Source organism: Myotis daubentonii, chromosome 12 (assembly GCF_963259705.1).
Source record: "Myotis daubentonii chromosome 12, mMyoDau2.1, whole genome shotgun sequence".
In the NCBI taxonomy this organism is placed as follows: Eukaryota; Metazoa; Chordata; class Mammalia; order Chiroptera; family Vespertilionidae; genus Myotis; species Myotis daubentonii.
Genome location: NC_081851.1, coordinates 11,085,129 through 11,100,568, shown reverse-complemented (window position 1 = coordinate 11,100,568; position 15,440 = coordinate 11,085,129). Strand labels below are relative to the sequence as shown.

At 52.1% G+C, this 15,440-nt stretch overlaps 1 protein-coding gene across 4 annotated transcripts in view; it reads left to right on the top strand.

Annotated features, from left to right (window-relative positions):
* Positions 1-14,760, top strand: part of UXS1 (UDP-glucuronate decarboxylase 1) — a 115,522-nt gene extending 100,762 nt beyond the window's left edge. For all 4 annotated transcript variants that reach the window (XM_059658952.1, XM_059658951.1, XM_059658954.1 and 1 more), the window contains 6 exons: positions 1,874-1,993; positions 6,734-6,777; positions 10,082-10,142; positions 11,068-11,125; positions 12,230-12,333; positions 13,961-14,760. In XM_059658952.1, the coding sequence (XP_059514935.1) occupies positions 1,874-1,993; positions 6,734-6,777; positions 10,082-10,142; positions 11,068-11,125; positions 12,230-12,333; positions 13,961-14,092 (519 nt within the window). In that variant the 3' untranslated portion in view covers positions 14,093-14,760. The remainder of the gene's footprint in view (positions 1-1,873; positions 1,994-6,733; positions 6,778-10,081; positions 10,143-11,067; positions 11,126-12,229; positions 12,334-13,960) is intronic.
* Positions 14,761-15,440: the final 680 nt, after the last annotated feature.

Below are 15,440 nucleotides of genomic sequence, written 5' to 3'. Positions count from 1 at the left end.
CTGCGTGTCAGGTGGCTAATGAGCTGCACGCGGCGGCACCGGTGCCTCTGTCCTGACGCTGCATAGGAAGAGCCCGTGCACGAGCGGGGAGCAGGGCTCAACTGGGGGAGCCTGGGTTTGTGCTGATTTGATTTGGAAAGTGAGGCTTAATGGGGAGCTGGTCTGGGTGTAAACTGGGCTTGAGAGCCAGAGTTGTTGAAAAATCATGTGACCATCTCTGCAGCTGCACCTGTCCCAGGCGTTGTCCTGTGCTACCTGAGGTGACGATCCAAATGGGAAAATCAAAACAAGCAGCTCCCTTGTGGGTGGCCAGGTAGTGTCTGCAGAACTCTGCTTTTAAAGAGCCGTGTTCTGGAACGTGCCTGCGGAAAAGGAAGGCCGAGGACAGAAGTGTTGCATTTGCTGCATCCCTTATAAGCCCATTGACCCTCCTGCCAAGCATGTGGATGTGACTGTTTTTCTGCTCTCTTCCTAGAATGAAGCCACATTTATCCCCTTCTGATTCCTTCCTCATCTTAACAATGAAACACAAGTCGATTCTTCTGAGTTATTTTCTGTTGAGCTCAACACCTCTGTCCCTGCCTCCTTCCTCCCTTCCCCCATATTTTTTGAAATATTCTCTGTTCAGTAGAGAAAAGGGCTGATTTCAAATTCCTAGATCAAGTATAACAGCTCAGCCCTAAGAATCTGAAAAGCCATGTGAAAGTGTTTTAATTATTATGTATTGCTGGAGGAGTTCGCAGAAATATAGTGGGCCCTTGGGACCCTTTTAGGAAACTTGGGTTCCTAAAAGTTAACTGTGTGCTGGGTCCATCATTCCCAACTATGTCCTGTCTCAGCACATGTAGAAGCAGCACACCAGGGAACTGGGTGAGGCGCTGTGGCCAGTGGGTGGGACATAGGTGAGGCGCTGTGGGCAGGTGGCCAGTGGGTAGGACATAGGTGAGGCGCTGTGGGCAGGTGGCCAGTGGGTGGGACATTGGTGAGGCGCTGTGAGCAGATGTGGCCAGTGGATGGAACATAGGTGAGGCGCTGTGGCCAGCTGGGTGGGGCATAGGTGAGGCGCTGTGGGCAGATGTGGCCAGTGGGTGGGACATAGGTGAGGCGCTGTGGGCAGATGGGTGGGACATAGGTGAGGCGCTGTGGGCAGATGTGGCCAGTGGATGGGACATAGGTGAGGGGCTGTGGGCAGATGTGGCCAGTGGGTGGGACATAGGTGAGGCGCTGTGGGCAGATGTGGCCAGTGGATGGGACATAGGTGAGGGGCTGTGGGCAGATGTGGCCAGTGGGTGGGACATAGGTGAGGCGCTGTGGGCAGATGTGGCCAGTGGGTGGGACATAGGTGAGGCGCTGTGGGCAGGTGGCCAGCCGGGGGGCTCCAGCCTCTTTGAGGTCTGACGTGGGCCCTTGGGACCCGGCAGCTGATTGCTTTTAGCTCACTCTCCTGGGGTGGAATTCTGTGCTGCACAGCCTCTTTAGCTAAGGGTCTGTTTGGCTCCCAGCTGTGCCAGGTGTAAGGTGGTAAAATAAGAAAAGGAAAAAACTATTTCAACCAGTAGTGACAATAGCAACACTTAAGTATCACTGGGCTTGTGCTGAGGGCAACACAGGCTTCATGGTGCAGGTGCCCAAAGAGAGTGTTCACACTGCGGCCGTGGGTGAGATGTGGGGTATGTCTGACTTTCTTCAGTGTGACTGTGTAGTCTTCAGTGTGTGTACTTCAAGCACACTGCACGTGATAAAAACAAAACAGCCATTTTCACTTGGAGTGAAAAGCAGACCGTTTCTGACATGTTTATGTGCAGGGCACTGGGCATGCAAAGCCTCCCAGCAGCCGTGGAGCTAAGCCATCTCACTCTGCTCCCTGTTCCAGGAGGGCGTCGAAGTGCGAGTGGCCAGGATCTTCAACACCTTTGGGCCGCGCATGCACATGAACGACGGGCGGGTGGTCAGCAACTTCATCCTGCAGGCGCTCCAGGGGGAGCCGCTCACGGTAGGTGCCTGCTCAAGTGATGAGTGCGCGCTGGGTCAGGGGTCAGGGTCCTGCCGCTGCCGCTTGGGGTTTCTGTACATCCCGGCACCGCTAGTGGCTGGGAGGGGAGGCGCATGCATAGGATCCAGGAGAGGGATGACCAGTGTGACCTGGGTCACCTTGCTTTCGAAGCCTGCCGAGAACATGGAGCATGGGCCGCGGGCGTGGTCCACACTGCCCAGGCCTCAGGGCCTGTCTGCTGTGCCGGCCTGCCTGCAGAGACCTTCCCGGATGCTTGCTTGTCCCACTGGCTGTAGCCAGGGGTGTGTCTGTGCTCAGGGGCCGCTCAGGTGGCCGAGAAATGGACATTTGTCTGGTTGGTTTGGGCACTTTTCTCTGACAGGGTCTCTCCACCCGGGAAGCTTCGAGCCTGGGGCCACCTGGTGGGTTGGGGTCAGTGGTCCAAGTGTGCGGCAAGGAGGAGGCCCCGCTGCTCAGTGCCCTCAACACCCCCTCAGCCTGCTTGGCCAGGGGTTTGCTGGTTAAGTTCGGGTGGTTTTCTCCGGTTTTGTCAAATCCCCAGTTCCCTCCTCTCTCCTCTTCCTGCTTCTCTCTCCCCCTGCCTTTCCCAGTCCTCTCCCTGCCTTCCCACCTCCATTTCTTTACTCTTCACTCTGAAGTGCTGTGAGAGCTCAGTGCTTGGTGGAACTCTGAAAGTTCTGCAAGGCCGTTTGCTTGTCAGCTAAGTGTGTTCCTGGGGGAATATGGCTGTATGGACATACGAATCCATCTGTCCATACGTCCGTCTTCCTTTCTCTGCTGTCTACTAATAGAGTCAGTTACTGTGTCTGTTCTTTGATCTTTACCTGTTAATTCATTTAGTGCTCACAACAGATCCCTGGGGTGCAGGCGACTTACTGTGCCTGGTTTCCAGATGGGGAAATGGCAGCACAGAGATTAGATAAGGTGCCCAAGCCTACGTGGCCAAATGTTGGCAGCTGTGTTTGAACCCAGAGTCTCCGCTCTTGATCACCGTTCTTAGGTGTGTTTGCTGTACCACCACCAATTTAGAACCAAAAGCTTTGCCAAATTAGAACCAAAAAAATGATGTGGCTTTTCCAGGTGAGTTTTGTTTAACCCATTGTAGGGAAGAGGTGAACTCAGACACCAGCTCTGCCTGCGTTGGTGTCTGAGGACAGGCACACTGGTCACGCATACTCAGTCTTCTCTCCCTCACACCTTGTGGGATCCACCGCACACCCTAGTGGCCTTGCCTTAAGTGGATCCAGGCGCCTTCTCACCTCTTCTCCCACTGCCCTGGTCCATGCCTCCTCCTGCTCCCATTTTATTGCTGTGGCCCTTAAACACTCTCGACCCAGCAGCCAGAGGGAGCCTCAGGTGAGAAGTCGGGGGCTCTAGCCTGTGTGCCCCCGGGAGCTGGACGCGGCTGCCACCAGGACTGCAGGTGGTCTCTTGACACCTCCTGGCAGGCGCAGGGTCCCCAGGGCCTTTCAGAACGTGCCTGTTTCCTGTCACATATTAACTTCGAAGATCACTGGCCAGTGGCTCAGTTGCTTGGAGCATCGTCCTGTGCACCAAAGGGTTGCAGGTTCAATTCTCTGTCAGTGCACATACCTGAGTCGTGGGTTAGATCCCCAGTAGGAACACATGTGGGAGACAGCCAGTCGATATTTCTCTCTCTTTCCCTCCTTCCCTCTTTCCCTCCCTTCTTCTGTCTCTAAAAATCATTAAAATCATATCCTCAGGTGAAGATTACAACAAAAAAGATTACTGATTACAGATCACTGGAACATATAACGATAAAGAAAAAGTTTGTAACAGACACAGTGAGCCGATGCTGTTGGGAATGGAACTGATGGATGTTCAGGGTGCCACACACCTACAGTGTGTAAAGGCACAGGGCAGTGGAGCGCAATCCGAGCAGGCAGCCTGTCTGCAGTACCTGCGGGGCACGGTGAAACACGCATGCCTGTCTGCAGTACCTGCGGGGCACGGTGAAACACGCTGCCTGTCTGCAGTACCTGCGGGGCACGGTGAAACACGCTGCCTGTCTGCAGTACCTGCGGGGCACGGTGAAACACGCTGCCTGTCTGCAGTACCTGCGGGGCACGGTGAAACACGCTGCCTGTCTGCAGTACCTGCGGGGCACGGTGAAACACGCTGCCTGACTGCAGTACCTGCGGGGCACGGTAAAACACGCTGCCTGTCTGCAGTACCTGCGGGGCACGGGGAAACACGCATGCCTGACTGCAGTACCTGCGGGGCACGGTGAAACACGCTGCCTGTCTGCAGTACCTGCGGGGCACGGTGAAACACGCTGCCTGACTGCAGTACCTGCGGGGCACGGTAAAACACGCTGCCTGTCTGCAGTACCTGCGGGGCACGGGGAAACACGCATGCCTGACTGCAGTACCTGCGGGGCACGGTGAAACACGCTGCCTGTCTGCAGTACCTGCGGGGCACGGTGAAACACGCTGCCTGACTGCAGTACCTGTGGGGCACGGTGACACACGCTGCCTGACTGCAGTACCTGTGGGGCATGGTGAAACATGCATGCCTGTCTGCAGTACCTGCGGGGCATGGTGAAACACGCTGCCTGTCTGCAGTACCTGCGGGGCACGGTGAAACACGCATGCCTGTCGGCAGTACCTGTGGGGCACGGTGACACGCTGCCTGACTGCAGTACCTGTGGGGCACGGTGAAACACGCTGCCTGACTGCAGTACCTGCGGGGCACGGGGAAACACGCATGCCTGACTGCAGTACCTGCGGGGCACGGTGAAACACGCTGCCTGTCTGCAGTACCTGCGGGGCACGGTGAAACACGCTGCCTGTCTGCAGTACCTGCGGGGCACGGTGAAACACGCTGCCTGTCTGCAGTACCTGCGGGGCATGGTGAAACACGCATGCCTGTCTGCAGTACCTGCGGGGCACGGTGAAACACGCATGCCTGTCGGCAGTACCTGCGGGGCACGGTGAAACACGCTGCCTGTCTGCAGTACCTGTGGGGCACGGTGACACACGCTGCCTGACTGCAGTACCTGTGGGGCATGGTGAAACATGCATGCCTGTCTGCAGTACCTGCGGGGCATGGTGAAACACGCTGCCTGTCTGCAGTACCTGCGGGGCACGGTGAAACACGCTGCCTGTCTGCAGTACCTGTGGGGCACGGTGACACACGCTGCCTGACTGCAGTACCTGTGGGGCATGGTGAAACATGCATGCCTGTCTGCAGTACCTGCGGGGCATGGTGAAACACGCTGCCTGTCTGCAGTACCTGCGGGGCACGGTGAAACACGCATGCCTGTCGGCAGTACCTGTGGGGCACGGTGACACGCTGCCTGACTGCAGTACCTGCGGGGCACGGTGACACACGCATGCCTGTCGGCAGTACCTGCGGGGCACGGTGAAACACGCTGCCTGTCTGCAGTACCTGCGGGGCACGGTGACACACGCATGCCTGTCTGCTTGTTGCCAAGTTGTGTGAGTCACACACGGGAGCTGCTTATTGAGCTTTAAGCTTATCTTGAAGAGACTTTAGTTCGCAGTTCAGTTAAAATAGGGAAACATGCAAACGCCGTCAGAGCAGGGTTGATTCTGCTGTGCCGCCTGGCTGTGTTTGTTTAGGTTGCAGGTGAGGAGAGAGCTTCACTGAGGTGGTTTTCCCAGGACAGCCCACGTGGGGCAGACATAGGGTTTGAACCTGGGTCTCTGTCATTTTAAAACCCTTGCTTTTTCCAAAGGAAATTATGGGGAAGCCATACTTTAAGACCAGTCCGAAGTTAGCATTTTATTTACTCCTCGTATGGATACCGTGGGCTGTGACTCCTAACTTGGGCCCTTCGTCCATGCACAGATGAGAAGCGCTTAGGCACTGGAGGCCAGGCGTGGGGTGGTGCCGTGCTCCCCGTGCTCTCCCACGGGTGCTCCCCCTGGCCTGTGCGCAGCGGCCTGCCTCCGTCTGGGAACCCCTGAGCAACCAGGCTGCTGTGACCTGCACACAGTGCTTAGTTCCCGGGCCTTGTTGTTTTTCCCACATTTACTGAGCTCTTCGCTGTGCTGGGCTGTAGTGGGCTAAAGGTGGGTTGGCCCCGATTCCTGGCCCAGGGAGCTCAGCCGGGGAAATTGGTATGAATCGATGAGCAGAGGACTGTCCCAGAAAGGGCAGAGCAGGGACTTCTCTCCTGGGAATGAGCCAGAGGCGTTGTCCCAAGAAAGTGGCATCCGAGCTGGTCCCTGATGTGAGGAGCACTGTGCTAGGTGCAAAGCAGGTACGAGGCAGAGATGTGGCAGCATCCAGTGGACAGGAACGGAGCGTGAGACCCCCCCTACCCCCACCTCCTCTGGCTCTACCCAGAGTTGCCTGGGTGATTCTCAGCCTTGGCCACAATTGGGATGACCTAGGAAGTAGTTGTAAACACACCTACGCTGGGTCCTGGCAGAGGCTCTGTGGCCTGGCCTGACCGAGCCCAGCTTCCGGACGGGCAGCCCGGTGGAGGACTAGGTGGGAGGCCTGAGTGCAGTGTGCATGCAGGTTTCTCGCCTGCTGGCTCCTGTCCCAGAACCTGACATACTCCCCGGCACGTCACAGGCCTGAGGACAGGGGACGCCTTCTGAGGATGTTTTTTTAGGAAGAACTTGATGCGTGTGAACACACACATGCATACGTATTTCCGCCCCCTCTCACCGTTGGGCAGTGTTGAAGCACCCACACGAAGCCTGACTGTCTGTTTCCTCCTAGGTGTACGGATCTGGGTCACAGACCAGGGCCTTCCAGTACGTCAGGTAAGACAGCCGGGCCTGCTGGGAGCTGGTGCAGGCCCGATGGGCGGTGTAAGTAGTGGCAGCTCCGCTCCATGAAAGTTCTTCCACGCCCCCGTGGGAAGTGGAAAGTGTGCCTGCCTGCTCCCGACTTAGGACTCCTGTGCTAGCCCCTTGCTGCCACCTAGCGTCTTGTAGGTAAACTTGCTTAACCGGAGGGCAGTTGAGTTTAGTTCAGGCCAACTTAAGATTTGGCTTTGATCATCCAGCAAACCCACAGACCCGAGAATCTGACCCACTTTAAACATGGCATTCTGGGTGGATGAGATTGTCATCACTGAGGCAGGGGTGAGGCAGTGTCTTGCTGCTGCCGTGTTGTTGCCTGAAATACATTTAAGCACTTGGTCCACAGCCTCACACGGTGATTTTCCTTGTCCTCTTGGTGTGGGGATTTTGTTGGTCAGTTCCATCAGTGACTGATTTAAAATGCAGTTTTGGTTCTGAGAGAAGAGTCACCGTGTGAACAATTCCATAGACTCAGGCCCTCTCCCGGGTGGCCGTTCCTGGGAGTCCCCTGTGAATCCGTGGTACCCTAAATTGTAAGATTCAAGGTATTTTCACTCCCAGCGCAAACCCTGGAATGCCTCTCAGCGAGCAAGTGCGGTTCCTGGTGCCTTGAGGCCATCCCAGTTTGCTGTAGCGGTGACTAGGTGGCAGTGGGGTGCAGTCTGGGCAGCCCCCCGCCTGCCCTCAGCCAGCGTGGTCACATAGACTTGTCTGATTATGTGAGGGTCCAGGGTAGAGTCATATTTCTGTACCGTGACCATATTAACACATTGCGGACAGATACAAGAATCTCGCTTCATCTCACACAGTGCTTTACAAGGTATCATACTTTAAAAAGATATTAGCTTGTAAGAACATGTAATAAATAACTTCAAAATGTAATGGGTATTTCATTTTAAAACGTGCCTGTAACATTTATGTAAAACGTTTTTTGTACTCGTTCAATAGAAACTTACCTGGCCACTGGGTAAAGCCAGCAATAAAACCACTGGTCTGCAATGTGTTCATTGGCCTTCTGTGTATTGAGTACCATGCTTTCGTAATAGTATGTTCACCCTCCTGCGGGACCTAGCAGGCTCCAGTTACACTGACTTTCCTGAAGCCGCCTCGTCAGTGTTCCCCACGCTTCTCCAGCTGTGGCACCTTGTGAATTTAGTGAGAAATGCAGGGTAAAAGGGAGGTCCTTCAGAACCCAGACTTCTTACTGCTCTCATTATTTCAAGGCATGAGATACAAAATCACTAAAAATAGCGTTAGGTACTTGCTAGGGATTAAAGTGATTTAAGAATTTAGTGATGCAAGTGTCACATACCATCCAGCTTGGGATATGCTGCCTGGCCTGCTCTGATGGGCACGGCTCGCACACGCGGTCGTCATCAGACACCAGCAAACAATCTGAGGACGGGTCTTGGAAGTTTCCCTGGAAATGTGACTGACAACCCTTTCCCGAAGCGCTTTCTTCATAATACTGCGTCGTCACTTAGCCTCCCTCCGCTGGACATCTCTGCATCTCGTGTCAGTAGAGGCCGAGATGATGAGGCCTTGTGGCTCGACACACCGGCAGAGGGCTTTCCTGACTTCCACTCTCGGTTATTCAGGACTCAGCTGAGAGAGTTCACTTACCAGAGTTCTGCGATTTTGAAAAAGCTGTTTCTGACTTAGAATCTTTTTGCTGCACAGTTAGAAGTGCACAGTGTCTGAGTCTGCAGTTACTGCACTAACCCAGCCTCCGGGTCCAGAGGTCGGGCACAGGCACCGACACCCTGCAGAAGGGGTTGGCGCCAGCACCGTCAGGGCACATCCTCATCCGCACAGCCAAGGCTTGCTCTGGAGTTTTTTAGAGTTGCTTTGTCAAAATGACACTTTTAAAGAGCCGAGCTTCAGGTTAAATGAGAGTGATCCATGCCATTTTGAATTTAAAAATTGACAGTTATTAACATAAAAGATGCATGACCCGCCTGCACTCCCCCAGTGAGCTGGATTGCAGAACAGTCATCTTCCAGCTTAATAAGGTCCTCCCTCCCCAGTTGCAGTATTAAAAACAGTTGGGGACTGCTGACTGGCAGCTTGAACGTCGTTTTATGAACTTGTGGGATGTCCGCCACAAGAGAGTGTGCTGTGGGGCACTAATCACTGCCATGGTGACGAGGCGACTTTTTGTCAGTTTCTAGAAAAGATTTTCCCAAGTCAGCTGTAGCTGGCATCAGTGCTGGAAGCCGGGAGAACAGAACAGACTTCAGGCGTCTTCATACAAAATACCCATTTGCCTTAAACAAAAAACCAGAAAATTGTTTACTAAATACCCCACCAAAAATGTTTTCAATGAAAGGAAAGCAAAAGCAGGTTTTCTTTTGGAAGTTGGCCCCAGTAACCTCTCCTTTCTGGTGACGATGGAGGAGGTGGAAGAGGGAGAGTTTCAAACAGACCGCATTTGGATCACCAGAACTTCAGAGTCGGCCGAGGCAGCGGTCACCAACCTTTCGGACCTCACGGACCACCAGTGGTCTGAGGCGTAGCGTTGAAGAAACATTGGTGTAGAGCAGTGAGGTGTCATTTTTACAAAGTAACTTTTTGTGTTTAGCAGAGCCACACTTTAAAACTTCTGAAAATAAGAAACAAACCTTGGTAAACGAAAATCTGCTTACTTATTTCCCCTTCATGGCCAGTGGATGACGAGTTATTTGAAATATCCAGATACCTCTGTTTCACAGAGGTGTGTGGAGTGGGGTGGGGTGAGCTGAACATTCAGGGAGTCCGGAGCAGCTCCGTTATTTCCACGCTCGGTGTCTGCTTTCCCTGTGCTTTGGCAGGTGGGAACTCCACACGGAGGGCTTTCATCCCAGTGGGTCTCACTGTTTTTAATCATCTACGTTCCCATGGGCCAGCTCCCTGGGTGCACAGGTCCCATGCACTTTCAGCAGAAACTTGTATCAACCCTGTTGTTTCTGGGCATGTGCCTATTTTATTTATTTTTATTTCGTAATTGTGAAAGGGTTTTAGAAATTGATAGAAGTAAAGCACTCAGCCCCATCACTCAGCCTCCTCCTGTTCAGCCGCCTGCACCCTCCCAGGAGAGCAGCCCGGGCGTCCTGTGGTTTCACCCAGGCGCTCTGGCCCTCTCCCCGCCCCGGCGTGCAGGATTTCAGTGTGACATCCACCTTTCCATTGGGTTTTGGTGTCCTTCCGGGAGGTGGCTGGGTCCCGATGCTCCGCGCCTGTGTGCTCAGCACTAGGCACCTGAGCAGCCTCCCTTCTCTCCTAGCGACCTGGTGAACGGCCTGGTGGTCCTCATGAACAGCAACGTCAGCAGCCCCGTCAACCTGGTGAGTGCGCCCCCCTCCCCGTCTCAGAGCCGCCACGCTCCTCCTCTGTGAGCCGCGAGAAGCACCGGGCTTGGCTTGATGGGCTGTGACGCTCAGGGCAGGCATGCTCACTGCTTGCTGGGTCCTAGAGAGGAAAACCCACAGAGTAAGACAGTAAGAGGACACAGAAGTACATGTCTGCAAGGCGTGGAAGCGAGTGTAATGAGACTGAGCCAGCTCATGCCTGAACTGGGTGGAGCGTTTTGGGACTGGCAGACGGGCATGTCCTGGAGCGTCCTCTCGCAGCATTTAACATGCAGGCGCCGAAAGGCCTGACCAGGTCAGGTGTGAGAGGTGGCGGAAGGTTCCAGGGTCCTGTTTTTCAGCCGCACAGACCACCTGTGTGCTTCTCCTTTGTCACTTCCTGAGTCCAGCACCTCCGTGTTGGGGGTTGAAAGGTCATTGTCTCGGCCCTGAACACATTTAGTGCCAGTGGGCTTGCTTCTCAAAAGGAATGTGTTCTGTCTGTGGCCAGTTCTGGCCGACAGGAAGCTTTCCCTTATATTTAGGACTAAAATCTCATTCCCTGGATGCCCAGTTACTAGCCTGCCTCCTCTGCGTGCTGCCTAGCGGTGTGGTAGCCTGCTAAGGTTGAAGGGCAAGGTCACACCCCCAACTCCTCTCCAGCTCTTCAGGCAGCATTCCTATCAGCTGGCTCCTTTGACCCTTCAGTCGCTGTCTGCTAAACGGTTTTCCGAATCGTTCCCATGCAAGGTGTCCCATGTAGACTGTCCCGCACTCAGGGTGTCCTGCTTCTGCTGATGGCCCTGACAGGAGCCTCCGGCCCTGAGTTCTCCGTGGAGCACTGACGCTGCACGTGTGTGGGTGATGGTGCCGGCCCCGGCCCATGCAGTTACACTTATAACCAGACCCCTTTCTTCCGTAGGGGAACCCAGAAGAACACACCATCCTAGAATTTGCCCAGTTAATTAAAGACCTTGTGGGTAAGTAGGGCACACACGTTGCTGGGTGAAAGTGCCTGCACTTTCCTGTCAGTCAAGACACCTGGTCTGGAAATGTGTGCTTGATAGAAGCTAATTGAGGTGGATAAAATGCAGACCTTTATCAGAGCACTTAATTGTTTTCTGCTTCTTTAAGAAATGGGAAGATGGAGACCACAGGGTGGGCAAGGAGGTGGGTTTTGTTCCCCTTTGTAATTGTAGGTGTACGTGAGCGGGAAGTATAGTGCCCAGTGGAGACCTGGTGATGGTAGCTCCCTCTGCACAGGTGACAGGTGTTTGATTTCAGACACTGGAGAGGTGCGGACTTAAAATCCAAGTGGGGCACAGTGTAACCACCTGTTTCTGTGGGCAGCTGTGTGACACACCCCAGACCACACGGGCTGAAGCAGCAACCATATCATTTGCCCAAGATTCTGCAAAGAGGCTGGCCCCCGAGCAGGTTTCTTGTGCAGGCCTGGCTGGGGCTCCCTGGTGTGGCTTTGTTCCGGCAGCCAGCAGGGTCTGGGTCCAGCAAGGATGCTGAACAAGCCAGGCTGTCTGTCCTGCTCGCGGCCTCTCCAGCGGGGTTGCTGGACATCTTCATGTTGCTCAGGTCTCGCTCCTGCAGGCACGTAAGTGCCCAGGTCTTAGTTAGGCATCAGCCTGGAGCTGGCCCAGGGTCATTCCCCCAGCACTCTGCGGTTAAGTGAGTTAAAGATCCCCCTCCCCTAACTCTGGGCAAAGGCCTGGTTCAGGGCATGACCGGTGTTCAGTGGGGGCAGCAGGGTCATAGTTCCCTGCACACGCATGTGACCACATACCACATTTGCCTGTTGGAGTCATGCTTGGTGGGCACACCTGCCATGCTAGCTGATGGTGGGTGGTCTGCCTGGGAGCAGGCCCTCAAGTTTCACTCAGGCCTGTAGCGGCAGAGTAGCCTGCCCATCGCCAAGCTCTTGTGGGGTCAGAAGCACAGTCCCGCAGGCGGCTGAAGGACTCCATGAGACGCGTCACCCAGCCTGTACTAGTCATTTGACGTGTAGTGAAACGCCACATCCCTGGAGGTTGGTGATGCTCTCCTACCTTTTCTTTTTTAAAACAACTCAGGTAGTGGAAGTGAAATTCAGTTTCTCTCCGAAGCCCAAGATGACCCGCAGAAAAGGAAACCAGACATCAAAAAAGCGAAGCTGATGCTCGGGTGGGAGCCTGTGGTAAGTGGGGACCCATGTGTCTCTCGTAGATGCATGGGAGATAGGAGGGGAAAATGAAATGAGTAACTCAAAGATGTGATTTAGAATTCAGGCTTAACTACTGTCTTTATAGGGAAAGAAGAGGGGATGTAGGCCATTTAGGGGAGAGTAAATGACCTAAGAAAGTTGAATGAGCCCTTAGAAGAATAGATGGGAGATTACTGATAGTTTGTGACAACATTTATCGGCTGACAACTTTAGTGTCCTCTCCCATAATGTATCCATCCTTCCTAGTTGATGAAACTCTTTGGGGAGGATTTTTGACAACTGAGTTCTTTTGTGGAGGGTTTATCTTAGGCGGATAAGGGAAGCTCAGAGGAAGCCTCTCCCTGCATTTCTGTTTTTCAAGTGCCTACAGCTCAGACCCAGCAGCGTGCCAGAGTGGCAGATCTGGGGGGGGGGGCATGTCCTGAACTCCTACAGACATGTTTTGGGGTGGCATGTTCTGCTACCCTTCAGCGGTCTAGGGAACTCTGAGTAGAAGGCGAAATGTTGAACCTTAAAGAGGTGTGAGAATATCCACCTTGTCCTTCTTGTATCCTGTGATCTGCAGTCTTAGTGATCAGCTGAAGGCACAGAAATCTGCAGAATGAAATAAAACTATGATTATGCCCAGACTTAACGAAGTCTACTGTGTAACAGGACCAGCTGTACAAAACAAGGACAGCGAGCACAGGCCTTCATGTTCAGAAGGAATTTGTCGTTGGTCCCTTTCTAAGAAGAGCCTGTTTTAAGCAAAAAGGCCTTGAATAAAGTCAAATGCACATAGTAACTGTGGCTCATAACTTATGTGAAGTGTGTATACAGGGGTACTTTTATTTGTCTGGAGTTAAGTATAATATTATAGCATTCTTAGAACATAAGTCACCTACTGCTAAGAAAATTGTTGAAAGATCTTGTCCAAAGAAGCTTTAGTCAAATCCAACTTAATATTCCCTATTTGTCTGTCTCTAGGCATACAGCAAACTGCCATATTTAAACTATAGGATTTTAAGTTTTGACATGAAACCATTGCCACCAAGTTAACAGGCATATCCTATTCCCCAGTTTCTGCCCCTGGGCAGTGCTCCCTCCACTTCTCCTTTGTTCTTTTAATGGGCAGCTGATTTGATTTCCATTTCCTGTTTGCTGAAGGGCTGCTCCAGGTTAAGATTGCTTTCTATAAGGTCCCTCTCAGAGTCAGCCCCTTAGGTCAGGGCGGTGAACGTGCGGAGGGTCAGTGTCTGTGAGGATGGGGTATGTGATCTGATACTAGTGCTTCCAGAGCATCTTCCCTCCATGGCAGGGGTGTCTGTGCGTGCGTTGTTCTAAAAGCGACCTTTGTGACTGGTTCCAACTGGAGTAGCTGCCGAACGCAAGAAGTCGTCCAGATCTCTGGGGGTTTAGAGTTCACTCTTTTTATGTCAGCCTGGAGTATATAATTTGTCAGGTTTCCCAGGACATCTAAAGGGCCCTTTGCAAAGATGGCGTCTCCCTTGTGACCCACACCTGTGCTGTGACCTCAAGTCGTCACTTCCTTCCTGTGAAGCCTGAGACTGTCTTGTTCAGTCGCCACCTCCTCTCTCATTCTCGCTTTCCCTTTAAACAGGTCCCACTGGAAGAAGGTTTAAACAAAGCCATTCACTACTTCCGGAAAGAACTCGAGTACCAGGCAAATAACCAGTACATCCCCAAACCAAAGCCCGCCAGAATAAAGAAAGGACGGACGCGCCATAACTGAGCACCTCACTCTCGGGACGAGAGGCCCGTTTCACACTGATGAGATGTACTTTTTCTTTTTTCTTAAAGAGACTTACACAGGTGTCATGAAGAACAAACTGGAATTTTATTCTGAAGCTTGCTTTAAAGAAATGGATGTGCCTAAAAACTCCCCTCAAAAACCTGCAAATTTTGCCTTGCACTTTTTAAAATCTGTCTTTTTATGTAAAATAGCATCTCTGCGTATTTTCAAGTTTTTTATCTTGCTGTGAGAGCAAACGTCATGACTGTCGTTGACAGTTTTATTTACTGGTTTCTTTGTGAAGCTGAAAAGGAACATTTAATGGGGTGAAAATGCCGATTTTATTTATAAAAGTGGGACCTAAAAGTGCGACGTGATACTTACTATGCATAAAGCAAAGGACGAGTGAGCGGTGCTGCCCGGTGGCCCTGGCGCTTTGGTGGACGAAGAGTTCTGCCTGAGCTTTATGTTTCTTTCAGTTCAGAATTTTTCCAAGGTCCAGCTTTGAGTTGCAAACTTGACTTTGAACTATTTCTGTTGGATATTTGAAATCACTACTGTGTTGTGCTGCGTATTTGGGGTGAGGTAGGGTGGGGGACAAAGTTAAGGTATTGGTTAACAGTGGTTAAATATGCTATTTTAATAAAATATTGAAACTCACTTTTAAAGGTTGGCTGGCTTTCTGCTTTCATTGTTGGATTGCTCAGAAAAATGTTGGAAAATTTAATTTTAAAAACTCTGTAAACATTTATGTTGGTATATATATATATAATTTGATGAGTGGATATTGGAAACTTTTATATGCCCCTTGGGTTGAGTTTGAATATATTAACTGCTGCGTGGAGGTATCTTTAGCTCTTACCAGGGTTAGAATCACTGTGTGTCCTTTTCTGGCAACAAGACCAGATGGAGAAAAAGAAGTGCCTGTGAACTAGACTCATTGAGTGAACACTTGGAGAGCTTTTCCTTTCCTTAAGAATTCTTTCAGGATTTAGTTTTTATTTTTGTATTCCTTTTAAAACAAATGAAAGAACAACACTGTCAGTTAAAGCAGCACAGTCAGTAGGCTCTGCGCGGGATGGAACCAGCACCAAGGAGGTGAAAGCACCGGGCATTTGGCCAGAATGCCCTTTTCCATACCTCACCAGGAGTGTGCCTGTCCTTCAAAGTCACCGGGGAATAATTTTTTAGTTGGAGATGTTTTTCAATCTGGTGCCAGGCCAAGGAAGTTTTGGTTTTATTTGTCGTGCTCAATTTTCTGCAAGATTCTAGAACAAAAGTCGGTGCTAGATTGGATGTGGTGTGAGAGGCGAAAAGAGGATTCAAGGATGATTTCTTATTTTTGTCA